The sequence below is a fragment of the Astyanax mexicanus genome, chromosome 12 (genome assembly GCF_023375975.1).
Source record: "Astyanax mexicanus isolate ESR-SI-001 chromosome 12, AstMex3_surface, whole genome shotgun sequence".
NCBI lineage: Eukaryota > Metazoa > Chordata > Actinopteri > Characiformes > Acestrorhamphidae > Astyanax > Astyanax mexicanus.
This window is the reverse complement of record NC_064419.1, coordinates 2200914-2215319: the sequence shown is the minus strand read 5'-3', so window position 1 is coordinate 2215319 and position 14406 is coordinate 2200914. Positions and strand designations below refer to the sequence as shown.

At 35.3% G+C, this 14406-nt stretch overlaps 1 protein-coding gene across 3 annotated transcripts in view; it reads right to left on the bottom strand.

Annotated features, from left to right (window-relative positions):
* Positions 1-10595, bottom strand: part of nr1h5 (nuclear receptor subfamily 1, group H, member 5) — a 31249-nt gene extending 20654 nt beyond the window's left edge. Inside the window, exons 1-2 of one of the 3 annotated variants that reach the window (XM_022670610.2) lie at positions 10500-10595; positions 1568-1697 (exon numbers count right to left, since the gene is read on the bottom strand). In XM_022670610.2, coding sequence (XP_022526331.2) covers positions 1568-1664 — 97 coding nt within the window. In that variant the 5' untranslated portion in view covers positions 1665-1697; positions 10500-10595. Of the gene's footprint in view, positions 1-1567; positions 1871-10499 lie in introns of those variants that run through there. The other 2 variants (XM_049486222.1, XM_022670611.2) reach the window with 2 other exon arrangements.
* Positions 10596-14406: the final 3811 nt, after the last annotated feature.

Genomic DNA, 14406 nt, shown 5'->3' with positions numbered 1-14406 from the left:
GAGTTCAGAATTATGAAGAGTTTCCATTAAGAAGAGTTCAGAATTATGAAGAGTTTGCCATTAAGAAGAGTTCAGAATTATGAAGAGTTTCCATTAAGAAGAGTTCAGATTTATGAAGAGTTTTAATTAAGAAGGGTTCAGAATTATGAAGAGTTTCCATTAAGAAGAGTTCAGAATTATGAAGAGTTTCCATTAAGAAGAGTTCAGAATTATGAGGAGTTATGTAGTAAGAAGAGTTGAGCAATATGACCAGTTCACCAGTATGAACAGTTTATAGAATAGAAGAGTTTTACCTTATGAAGAGTTGGGCAGAATGATGAGGTAAGCAATATATGAACAGTTCAGAAGTATGAAGAGTTTGGTAGTTAGAAGAGTTCATCAGTATAATGAGCTTGGTAGAAAGAAGGATTAAAGTGTCTAAACAGTTTGGCAATAAGAAGAGTTCAGCAGTATAAAAGGTTGGTAGTAAAAAGAAATGAGCAGAATAAAAAGTTAGTAGAAGAGAAGTAAGAAGAGTTCAGATTAAGTAGAGTTGAGCAGTATTAAGAGTTTGGTTGTAAGAAGAGTTCAGTAGTATTAAGGGTTTGGCTGTAAGAAGAGTTCAGTAGTATTAAGAGTTTGGTTGTAAGAAGAGTTCAGTAGTATTAAGAGTTTGGTTGTAAGAAGAGTTCAGTAGTATTAAGAGTTTGGCTGTAAGAAGAGTTCAGTAGTATTAAGAGTTTGGCTGTAAGAAGAGTTCAGTAGTATTAAGAGTTTGGCTGTAAGAAGAGTTCAGTAGTATTAAGAGTTTGGTTGTAAGAAGAGTTCAGCAGTATGAAAAGTTTGGCAGTAAGAAGAGTTCAGTAGTATGAAGAGTTTGGCAGTAAGAAGAGTTCAGTAGTATTAAGAGTTTGGCTGTAAGAAGAGTTCAGTACTATTAAGAGTTTGGTTGTAAGAAGAGTTCAGTAGTATTAAGAGTTTGGCTGTAAGAAGAGTTCAGTAGTATTAATAGTTTGGTTGTAAGAAGAGTTCAGTAGTATTAAGAGTTTGGCTGTAAGAAGAGTTCAGTACTATTAAGAGTTTGGTTGTAAGAAGAGTTCAGTAGTATTAAGAGTTTGGCTGTAAGAAGAGTTCAGTAGTATTAAGAGTTTGGCTGTAAGAAGAGTGCAGTAGTATTAAGAGTTTGGTTGTAAGAAGAGTTCAGTAGTATGAAAAGTTTGGCAGTAAGAAGAGTTCAGTAGTATGAAGAGTTTGGCAGTAAGAAGAGTTCAGATTAAGTAGAGTTGAGCAGAGTTTGGTTGTAAGAAGAGTTTAGTTCAAGAAAAGTTAAGCAGTATTAAGAGTTTGACTGTAAGAAGAGTTCAGTAGTATGAAGAGTTTGGCTGTAAGAAGAGTTCAATTTAAGTAGAGTTGAGCGGTATGAACAGTTTGGCAGTAAGAAGAGCTGAGCAGTATAAAAGATTTAGAGAGTTAAGGTATTGCTATAGAGTAAATAGAGTTTGTTGTGTAGTCAGTAGAGAGTATGTGATTTATGAAGAGTTCAGCAGTAAGAACAGTTTGATAAGTACAGTAATATAAAGAATCTCACCGTAATACTGCAGAGGTTCTGAAATGCCGTAGGCGTCTACACCTGACAGGTAACCTCCAGGCGCCACGCCCATATCATGATCCGTCCACTCCCTCATTAGTGTGGCTGACAGAGATACCCACAGAGATACCTGTCTCACAGCAAGACAGCAATATATAAAGTAATTAACCTGTTTAGATCTTGCGTCCATTACAATGGAGACCATGTATATATTTTCTGTGTATTATTCTATATATACATTTTATAAACTTTTTCGCTGTTAACTTGCTGTAAAGATTTACAAGAAACTTTTTACTTTTTTACTTTTTTTTACAGATTTAGTACACATTTAAAAAATTTTTTAACATTAGAGTCGGCATTACAGACATTGGTCATATATTTTCTTATATATTTTTCTCATCAGTGGAACATAATTCAGGTCTGAAAGGGTTAAAGCACAAAAATACATTTTACTGAAATAAAGAGAAAGTATATTTAATGTGTATTTTAATATTTTCAGTATATTAAATTTCAAATGTTATTTTACAATTCTTTACCTAATTTGAACATACTTTCAATGCTCTTAAGTAAATTTCCTTTGTTACACGGGCAGAAAATGCAGAACATTTTTTGTGATAAATATAAACAGTGATAAATATGAGTTTTATAGGGTTAAAACGAGCAGAGAGAACGCTGAGTGCTGTTGGGGAATCTGGGGAAAAAAGCATGAAGAGAACATCCTGTGAGTTCTGGTCCTGATTGGGGTCTCTACAGTGGGGCTACTTCCTGTAGCATGCTAGCACTTCCTCTGGTCCAATAGCAGCTCGTATAGCTCCTAAAGCTAAGCGCTCAGGTGCGTCATAAAGGGCCTCCAGCTGTCTGACTCCGCAGGGACGTCCCTACTTTCAGTCCAAACCTGCGGGGTCCGCCGGGGACTCGCCCCTCTCTCTGAAAGCTCTGCCAGAGCAGCTGCAGGGGACGCCCGGGTCTCATCTCCGTCTCATTCTCACACTCGCTGTCCCACGTCTCCATACACAACCCCCAGAGGCCCACACACACTCTGACCCTCCTCAGACTGATCCATGTTCTGAGTTAACCATCAGCAGCTATTTTTATATACAGATCCTACATAGAAGCTCTGAGGCTGGAGGACCTGTTGTGGAATTCTGGAAAAATGATTAAAAAGTCGCTAAAAGTAGCTTTTACCAGTTTAATTTTCTAAATTTGAACTAAGTTTTTCATGAGGGGACACCTTAAATTCAGTGTTTTTTTCCATTATTTTAAAACTTGTGTTAAACAAACTGACTGACTGATTTTCTCAGTCAGTTTTATGAGGTAGAGTCACCTGGGATTCAGGCTTTCAGTTAACAGCTGTGCTGAGCTCATCAAGAGTTAATTACTTGAATTTCTTGTCTCTTAATAAAGTGTTTGAGAGCATCAGTTAAAGTAAAGTAGTGAAGAGGTAGAGTTACAGGTATACAGTGAATAGTGAATATTTGAGTAATGTTCGAATCCAGATTATGAGAAACAACAACTACTCAACTAAATAAAGAAAAAATTTCAAGAAATTAAAAAGTATCCTCAAGTGCACCCGCAAAGATCATCAAAAACATAATGATGAAGCTGGCACTCATCAGGACCATCCCTTACAAAGGAAGACCAAGAGTTTCCACTGTTGTACAGGATAAGTTAATCAGTGCTATCAGTTCCCCAGTACTTCACAGAGTATTTTGGTTTGTTTATTACTGTTTTTAAGTTACTACATGATTCCTTATGTGTTCCTTCATAGTCTGATAGATCACTTCACTAGTAATTGATGTTACTACAGTAGATGTACGAAGTATTTCGAAGTATTTTTTTAGCTAAAATAGAAATTTCAGAGTTAAACAGCTGAGAGTGGATATAAATACAATAAATCTATCTATCTATCTATCTATCTATCTATCTATCTATCTATCTATCTATCTATCTATCTATCTATCTATCTATCTATCTATCTATCTATCTATCTATCTATCTATCTATCTATCTATCTATCTATCTATCTATCTATCTATCTATCTATCTATCTATCTATTTTGACTAAAGCCCTATAGATGGATGGATGGATGTGGGTCACTGTGAGCATCCCGGGGGACGGCTGGAGTGATGGCAGCTCCTCTGTGACGCTCTGTTCTCTGTTTGTTCTTGCTCTGTTTGCTACGGCTCTGTTTGTGCTGCAGTTAATATTTGACACTAAAGAGATTTAGGAGTTTAGGAGCATCTACTCCCCCTTACCCCAGCTCACACATACACACACACACACACACATACACTCATTCTGTGGAAAAGAGAAAGGGACAACCGATTCTATGTAATGCCCTGAGTTACGTAAGTTAGTTAGTTCATTCTGCTAATGTGTATTTTTGCTCTTCCTATGGTTCCTAACCCTGATCCTGCAGGACTTCCTAAATGCCTGTCTGATGAGTGCCAGTTTTATCAAAACTTTTGTACGGCACTTGAGGATACTTTTAAAGTTCTTGAGATTTTTCAGATTGACTTTATTAATGTATTTTAATTAAAAAAAGGGGAAAAAAACACTCAATTTAAAGTGTGTCCAAACTTTTGATTGGTATTTTTTTTCCTACTATGCTTATACTATATAAACATAATTGCTGGTTTCATGGACACTGACTAAGTGTCTAAGTCTTGCAATAAACTCACATGCCATTGGATTGGTGAATCACCATTGCATCACCACTCTACTTCATAAGCATGCACTGTGTCGCAATTGGGGAAGTGTTTAACATGGTGAGTAGAAGTGGACAAAACGTGAGGCCACATCTGCCCCGGAAAATCACAGCGGAACACCACGAGATCGGAGATTAACAGAGAAAAACACTGACGTGGCTTTTTGGCTGATCCGGATGCAAATAAAAAAACCAGATTTGTTTCTGTAAAAGGAGAAATTTCTGCAAATCCCCTTTACATTCACTTACAGACAGATAGATTGATACGTAGATTCTGTTCTATTGACAGTAGACAGTGCTTGTGTCCACTAAGGTTTGACACAACTGTACTTGTCGTCCGACTGCATTTTGCCAAGTGTAAAGTTTGGTTGAGGGGGGATCATGGTGTGGGAGTTGGGATTTTCATGCTCCCAACTTTGTTGGAACAGTTTGGGGACGATCCCTTTTTCATTATTTTCATTATCAGTTCAGAGTACACATCTCCTGTACAGTCACATACAGATAGACAGACAGACAGACAGACAGACAGATATATATAGATAGTATGTAGATATATATAGAAGTTTGGTTGAGGAAGGATTATGCTGTGGGAGTTGGGCTTTTCATGAAGACGTTCCCTTTTTTTCTTATTTTCACATCTTCTGTACATCCACTTACAGACAATACATAGACGGATGGATGGATGGATGGATGAATGGATTGATTGATTGATTGATTGATTGATTGATTGATTGATTGATTGATTGATTGATTGATTGATTGATTCTATTGACAGTAGACAGTGCTTTTTGGGGACAGTCCCTTTTTCCTTATTTTCCTAACAACTCAGAATACACATATTCTGTACATTTACAGACAGACAGACAGACAGACAGACAGACAGACATATAGATAGATAGATAGATAGATAGATAGATAGATAGATAGATAGATAGATAGATAGATAGATAGAAATAGATAGATAGATAGATAGATAGATAGATAGATAGATAGATAGATAGATAGATAGATAGATAGATAGATAGATAGATAGATAGATAGATAGTAAGGTATAACATAACTGTACTTGTCTGACTGTATTTTGCCGAGTGTAAAGTTTGGTTGAGGGGGGATTATGGTGTGGGAGTTGGGCTTTTCATGCTCCCAACTTTGTTGGAACCATTTGAAGACGTTCCCTTTTTTCTTATTTTCACATCTTCTGTACACTCACTTACAGACAATAGATAGATAGATAGATGAATGGATTGATCGATTGATTGATTAATTGATTTTATTGACAGTAGAGTAATGCTTGTGTAAGGTAAGTTTGGGGACGGTCCCTTTTTCACATGTTCTGTATGTTCACTTACAGGTAGATAGACATGCTCCAACATGACTGGATGTAAGGTAAATACTTACTAAGGTAAACACTGAAAGCCGATTAGCACTAGCAGTGGCAGTAGCAGTGGCAGTAGCAGTGGCAGTAGATGCTAACTGGCTAAGCTCTAGCTGGCTGAGGTTCTCCTCATTAGTGTGAGGGTCAGTGATGTTTGATAAGAACATTATTAGAGCTTCTGTGTGCCGGGGGAGTGAGGGATTTTCGAGGGCTGTTATTTCTGTTATTTTTTGTGTTATTTCTAGTGTTATCCATCAAAATGTTGACCGCGGGTCATTTCCTAAAGACTCCTCAGGAATCAAAACAGGACCTCTGCCTGGCCGCCTTACGCTGCTTCACTCGGGACAGGGTGAGAAAGTGCAGAACTGCTGAACCCCCAGCGAGAGTCAAGGGGGTTAAAGAGTTTAAACGTTCATTCATTTTTCGTTCGTGTGGAGTTTAACAGGGGGACGTAAATAGCATCACGTAGTTTATATGTGGTATAGTAGCACGCTTATTCTGTGAATAGGAGGTCAGTAGGGGTTCCTGTGTTGCAAGGCCTTCTGGGAGTAGGAGTTGTGTTATACTGTAAGACCAGATAAGTAGAGTTTACTTAAAAAAAATTGAGGAAACCGGTTGCCTTAAAGAAGTTAAGTAATGGTTATTGAAAATTTAAGTTAGCATAACTTAGAATATCAAGTTATTACAACTAAAGGGGAAGTTGATTTAACTTATTTTTATTTTTGTCATACTATAAGACCAGATAAGTTGAGTTTACTTAACTTTTTTAAGGCAGCCACTTTACTCAATTTTTTTAAGTGATGGGGAATAAAACTTGAGTTAGCATAACTTAAAACATCAAGTTAATTTATTACAACTAAAGGGGAATTTTACTGATTTATTTCTAGGGTAGCCCAGGGGAAATCACTACACACTGATGGTGAGTGTTAGTCAGAAACTGTTGGACACACCCTCTATGCAAATAGATTGAGATAGAAGCCAATAGAAAAGAAGCTGCCAATGGCAAAACAGACTAAACTCAGTTATAATAACAAGTTGGTTCAACTCAAAGATCTCAGTTTGAATAGTACAGTATATGTGCCACAAATCTGAGTTCAACTAACTCAAAATAGTTGAGTATTGTTTAGAAATATCCAATTTTATGTAAACAGACTTAAATCATTTGAGTTCAATCAGCATATGGGTCCAAAACTGCTAAACGAAACACAGAAAACCACTTTGATACCTGACCAACTTTTTCCTCACTCACTCCATCCATCCATCCATCTGACCATCAATTCATTCATCCATCCATCTACAGACCCATCAGTCACGTCTATCTCTGTTTCGGGTGGTTTATGCACTGTTTGTCAGTAGTCTGGCTGGGACGCTGCGCTGTTTACGGATTCTAACAGGAAGCAGACTCTTAGATTAGAGTGGCCTTGCAGTCGGGGATGGTGGGGGGAGAGAGTAAAGTCCAGGGTTGAAACGCTTTGAATGAAGAGATAATCGGTCGTGAGTCACTATTGAACGAGAGATGTGTACCTGCCATCACAGGAGGGGAGACTATTCTAAAGCTCACACTGAAATTAAAGCATTTCTACTAAAAAAAAAGCAAAACTTTCCTCCAAGGATTTTCAATTAATTAAAACCAAAAAAATGCATTTTAACATCATCCCCATTGTTTTAGTTCAATCCTGCTACACCAATTAATTTCACTATACTATATAAACAAATAAAAAAAATATCAGATCATGTGACATCATCTTTGAGAAAATGACATTGCACACGTCTCTTGAAGGACAAACTGAAAATAAAAGCAATTTTAAATAACTTAAATTCCATTTTTATCGTAAAATAAAAGCTAAATATGGAATTATTAAATATGGACTATTATTAGCTTTCTACCATTAGAAATTATTTTATTTTTTCAGGAACAATCCCTGAATCTTTTCTATACAGCACAGTATATATACAAAACATGTATAACAACCTAAAAAAAAAATAATAATCAGTAATGTTTGTGAAATTTGTGATAAAATGAAGGCTAAAACAATAGGATCAAACAATAGCTAAAACAATCAATCAACTGCTTGACAGGCAGATTTTGATCATAGCTAAGCTGGGAAAAAGTACAGTACTTTCTCTAAGGCATAACTAATCAACTATAACATGATGGATAATGAAATTATATTATCATCAAATGATAAGACACAATTTCCTTAGGTATTACTATTATTTCATTCACAGCAGAAATTAAAATTGATTTTAACTTTCAACTCTTTACCAGGTTTTATATAGCTTTACACACTTTGGAGTTAAACAACACTTTTAACATTTAAGCAAATAAGGAGTTTAACTGGGCGGAGTTTCATTTAATCTCTGTGGAGCTGGGCAGCATTTTGTATTGTATTTATATCAACTCTCAGCTGTTTAACTCTGAAATTTCTATTTGATCTAAGCTAGTTTTAGTAAATTGAGTCTCAGTGTAATACTATAGAACTACTTCATATATCTACTGTAGTAACATCAGTTAATATAGAAACATTAAATTATGTTCTACCCTCTTTTGGGATCCTCTTCAGTGCTAATGCTAATGCTAAGGAACCCCAGTCAAAGTATACTGTATGAACAGCAGCAAAGCAGATTGGATTAAAAATACAGTAAAACCTATAAAAGGAATTAGAAACTGCACCAGAGTGCCTGAAAAAAGGAACTGAGATTTGTGTTTGATTATCTGTAACCTGAGTAAATTTACTCAGTATAGACCATTCTCACACTGCGCTTCTTTTATTATTAATGCGGAAGTGTGAATAAAACACTAAAATCATACAGTAAATAACTGTACAATGCAATGCATCTTGGGATGCCCTATAAAAACAGCCGCTTCCTGTATATTTAACCATAACATGAGGAAAAGCTGGTGTTAAGATTTTAAAAATTACCAATAATTTACTGCTTTGGGTTGCCTAATTTTTTTACCCAATTATAGACTGTAAAAAGTCTATAAGCAAACTATAGTTTGAGTAGTTTACTCCACATTTTGAGTAAATATTCTATAAAATTGCAATTCTAATTTTGTTCAATCCTGTTACACCATTCATATTAAACTTATGGGAAACAAATGATAAGAAAAAACACTATAAGTAATAAACAGTAGTGAACACCACAGTTGTGCACAGTTGTCAATCATAGAAATCAATTTAGAAATAAAAAAAAATTAAAACCCAAATCTGTTTTAGTTTAATGTTTGTAATTTATCCAGTTTATCAGTAAATCTGACATTTTAAACTAAATTCTCAGTGTATTTTCCTGTAAAACAGACGCTTCACAGTAGCTAATTGGTTTACTTGAACATAAACTCTCCATACCTTTCCTCCATTCCTGCTTTGACCTTACTCTGTACCGATGACCTCCATTAGTTTCAACATCACACACCTGTACAGTGATTTTTCACGCTTTAATTGCTCGATAATGTTTAGACAAAATGACTAAAAATGGAATATAACACCCAAAATAAGAAGTTTTAAAGTGTTTAATGCTTATATACAGGTTTGCACCTCTCAGTAATGTAGTAAAAATTAAGCTGCTGAAGAAAATTTGAAAGTCATGATACTAAAAAAATCACATTGCAATACTGTTATTTTGAATATATAAATTGCAATATTAAAATAAAAAAATACAAGATTTAAAAACTTTGTTTATTTTACTTGAGTTAAAAAAAAAATATATATATATATACTTTTAATATATATATTTTTTTTGCTTTGATTTTTTGACTTACGTATGGTACAAGTGTACTTCTACTACCTTTAAAAGTAGCCTTTAAAATACCTTTTCCATTTAAGTAATTTTATACTTATTTTTCTTGAGTAAAACATGTCATTTATTATTCAGTATTTGTATCTTTAAGTCTTTTAAATAAATATGTTTATGTTGTTACATTAAGCACATTTTGGAGCATATAGTTTTAAACTTATTATTAGTTAAAAAATGTAATTGATACTTCAGCTTTTACTGTGTTTTTACTCTTTTTTTTTAGTATTTTTAAGTATTTGCACTAGTGTATGTCTGCTACATTTAAAAGTAGAAACCAAATCTCAGCATAGCTTGTTTTATACATGAACCGAAGCTTTTAAGTAATTTTATGCTTATTTTGCTTGAGTAAAACATGTTATTTATACTGTAGCTTTATTTTTTATTTTTTACTAAAGAATAGGACTAATGTACTTCTGCTACCTCTAAAGTAGATTTTGAATAGATTTTTTTTTTTTTAATGTTTGTTTGCTTCGGATTTTAAAGAAATACTTTTACTTTTTTTTACTTTAAGTACATTTTGGAGTTCATGTAGTTTAAACTACTTAACTATTACTTTTTAAAAAAATGCAATTTATAGTTTTTTTTAAGTATTTTCAGATTATTTGTAGTATTTGCTTAGTAGTGTACTTCTAAAAGATTAATGAGTAATGAGTCTGTTCTAAAAATGCATTTTTAGTAAAACGTTTATGTCCTTTTCTTTCATTCTATCTGTACTGAATCGTGCACTTCCACACAGATCAGCGTTATCGAGTTAATATGTGTGTTTTTTCCGATACAGCAAACACTGCCGGCTGGACGAGTGATATGATAACACTCTTTAAAAACATCTGTGTTTTTAAAATTCCAGCAACAAGACCACACACGACCTCCTGACCCGCTGAGATCTTTAAATACACACTACATATATTAGGATATACACTTTTTATCACCAATAAATCAGAGTATAGAGGTTTAAAGCAGAATAAAAAGCCCAGTATTGAGTTTACAGGTGGTTTTCTCTGTAAATCAGCAGCAGTGTGAGTTTGTGTGGATGGAGGATCGGTGTACTCACCAGCTCGAGATGTTCTCTGCCTCGACTCTCTCAATATCCTCTCGATTTCACTCCCCTTACATTTGTAATGTTGACAGCGTTCCAGCCTCTGACATCTAACACTTACCAAACACACACACACACACACACACACACACACACACACACACAGAACAAACAGTGCTTTCCCCCAAATACAAACCGTTAACTCAAACACATACCAGTACAGGCTTCTGTGCTCTTTCTTATGCACATAACAGACTGAAACTCCAAAGTATCAATATTTCCACCAGTACCATTGTTAAAATAAGACTACCTTTATAAAGGGTTTATAAATGGTTTACAATTATTAATAGTTACTAATTAGGTTGTAAATGCCTTAAAAATCATTAATAATCAGTTATAACACATACATAGAAAGGGCAACAATGACAAATTTGTCAAATAGTGAACTATATTACACAGCCATCTATATTGTTGGCCTTTCTTTGTGTTATGGGTTATAATTGATTATTAATTATGATTTTTAAGGCATTTACAACCTAATTATTAACCATTAATAAACTAATAGTAAACCATTTATAAACCCTTTGTAAAGGTAGTCTTATTTTATTTTTTAAAGTGGTACCTATATTTCCATATCTAAACACTGACATTCAATATGACACAACATGAGCTAACCGGCCAATATACAGCTCTGGATAAAAAAAAATGAGGAGAGCACTTCAGTTTCTGAACTAGTTTCTCTGATTTTGTTATTTATAGGTTTATGTTTGAGTAAAATGAACGTTGTTGTTTTATTCTATAAACTACAGACAACATTTCTCCCAAATTCTAAATACAAATATTGTCATTTACAGCATTTATCTGCAGAAAATGAGAGAAATGTCTGAAATAATAAAAAGAAAAGATGCAGAGCTTTCAGACCTCAAATAATGCAAAGAAAAAACAAGTACATATTCATAAAGTTTTAAGAGTTCAGAAATCAGAAATCAATCAATATTTGGTGGAATAAATCCAACAGTTTTTTTTCATGCATTTTGGCATCAAGTTGTTTTCTTCTCCACCAGTCTTACACACTGCTTTTGGATAACTTTATGCTGCTTTACTCCTGGTGCAAAAATTCAAGCAGTTCAGTTTGGTGGTTTGATGGTTTGTGATCATCCATCTTCCTCTTGATTAAATTCCAGAGGTTTTCAATTTGCTAAAATCGAAGCAAAGAAACTCGTCTTTTTTAAGTGATCTCTTATCTCTTAAAGTTTGTGTCCAAACTTTTGACTCTTATTGTAAAACTGTATAGCCAATTAGTACCAAAAATGAATTAAACACTGTGGATATGACAAAAAACACAACCCAGCTGTATAAAATGTACAAAAAAGTAATTCTAAGTAAGGGTTAACTTTCTTCTATATGTGTATTAATGTGTTGCATGAAGTAAGGCAAATGTAAAATATTTTAAGACTTCCTAAAGATCCACAGACACCCTGTAGACTAAATCATAATATCAGTAGTGATTTACAGCTAAAAAGCTTAAAAAAGATTAAGGTTAATCTGGTTCTGGAAAACTGGTCCAAGGTACAAATGCTTGGAAAACCAGATGAAGAGGGTTTTGTTCATTATTGAAGAACAGAGCCATATTTAAGATTTAGGTTTTAAGCTTCAAGTAAAGTCTAACAGCAGTGCATGAGATCATTTTCAGTCTATGGACGAGTTTCCCAGACACAAGTTTGTAAAATTAAGCCTAGGCTGAAAACCAAGTCATTTGTCTAATTGCACTTCAACTTAGTCCTAACTCTAACTCTAACTTTTACACAATTATCTGAACTTTCTGCTCCTTACATTTTAAAAATAGCCTTGTTACTCCTATTTCATTTAGAGGTTAAACAATGAAACTGAAACACCTGCTTTTAGAGCACAGTAATTGATTGTGGTGACGGACAGTTCTGGTGGAAACAGGAGAGTTGAGGTGCACATTGAATTCTGCGTGATTTGATCAGCCGTGGTTTTATGTTTTTTGGATACAATCCGGGTTAGCACCCGAACATCCCTTTCAGACAGCTTCCTCTTACAGCGTCCACAGTTAATCCTGTTGGATGTGGTTGGTCCTTCTTGGTGGTATCTCGCTGTCATTACCCTGGATACCGTGGCTCTTGATGCATCACAAAGACTTGCTGTCTTGATCACAGATGCTCCAGCAAGACGTGCACCAACAATTTGTCCTCTTGTCTCCCATAATGTTATAGTGTGCATTGCAATATTTAGAGCAGAACTGTGCTCTTACCCTGCTAATTGAACCTTCACGCTCTTACAGCTGCAATAATGTGCAATTAATGAAGACTGACCACCAGGCTGCTCCAATTTAGCCATGAAATACTTTAAGTAGTTTTGAAACCAGTACTTTTTTTAAGCCATACTTTTACTTAAAGAGTAAAAAGCTTGAGTTGATGCTTAAACTTCTACAGAAGTGTTTTATTAAACACTATTATCTATACTTTTTTACACCTTTGGAGAAAAGAAGGATTATATAAAAAGCAAGCAAATTTCTGGATGAGTGCAGATGATACAGATGCCTTCGTTTTCTTGCGAAAGTGAAAGACAGAGAGAGAGAGAGAGAGAGAGAGAGAGAGAGAGAGAGAGAGAGACGCAGCGTGTGAATGCGTGAGACTCATTAGGACATTCCCAGCAGAGCAGTATTTATAAACAGCGCCCGTTAGGCCTCTGATGGATGAGCGGTCACTATCTCTCCACTTTTCCTGCGGCCTCGCTCCCTCCATCCTGGGTTTCACAATCACCGTGACACACTCCCCCACTCGCTCACTGTCACTGCAGAATTCATCTCTCTTTCACACACACACACACACACACACACACACACACACACACACAGATAATAGTACTGTCCTGACCCTCTTTTCCTCCATGGGTGGGCTCTAGCTCGGGGGCAAAGGGGGGACATTCTCAGGGTCACAGATTCCACCCTGATTCTCTTAACTCACGGGACACTAATGACAGGGACTCTGCTAATGAGGGAAAACAACACAAGCTCACTTTCCAGGAACAACAGACCGGCAGGCGACCATGACAGGAACCGCGGGGGAGCGCGAGGAGCGTGAAGACCCGGAGAACTTCCGCTAAATAACACTCAAATCTTCTCTACTGACAAACTGTAGACTCAAGGGTGGGGGGCAGAGGGGGCAACCGCCACCCTGTTTCATCAGGGGTTGGAAAAGCATCACTAAAATGCTTTTTAGTGCCATATTTGCTGTCTTTATCGTTGCTGTCCAATGGAAAACAAGTATCTTTAAAAATTACAGGAGACTTTACAGGAGAGACAAAAACCTTCTAAACTCCAAATTCCAAATAAAAATAGGCATTTAGAGCATTTATTTGCAGAAAATTAGAAATGGCTGAAATAACAAAAAAGATGCAGAGCTCAAATTCAGACCTCAAATAATGCAAAGAAAACAAGTTTATATTCATAAAATAGTTTTAAGAGTTCAGAAATCAGTATTTGGTGGAATAAACCTGATGGTTTTTAATCACAGTTTTTTTTTTAATGCATATTGGCATCATGTTCTTCTCCTCCACCAGTCTTACACACTGCTTTTGAATAACTTTATGCTGCTTTACTCCTGGTGTAAAAATTCAAGCAGTTCAGTTTGGTGGTTTGATGGTTTGTGATCATCCATCTTCCTCTTGATTATATTCCAGAGGTTTTCAATTTGGTGGTCTCTTATTTTATCCAGAGCTGTATATTGTATGTACTGTTTTTTGTATATTATGTCCAATAAAAAACAAGGAATTTTATTTTACCACATAATTTGAACACACAAACTGTCCCTTACACTGTATCAGAATTTCTTTTGGAAAATGGACCAATAGAAATTGTCCAAAATGACCTGAAATTTACATTAACTTCCATTGACAG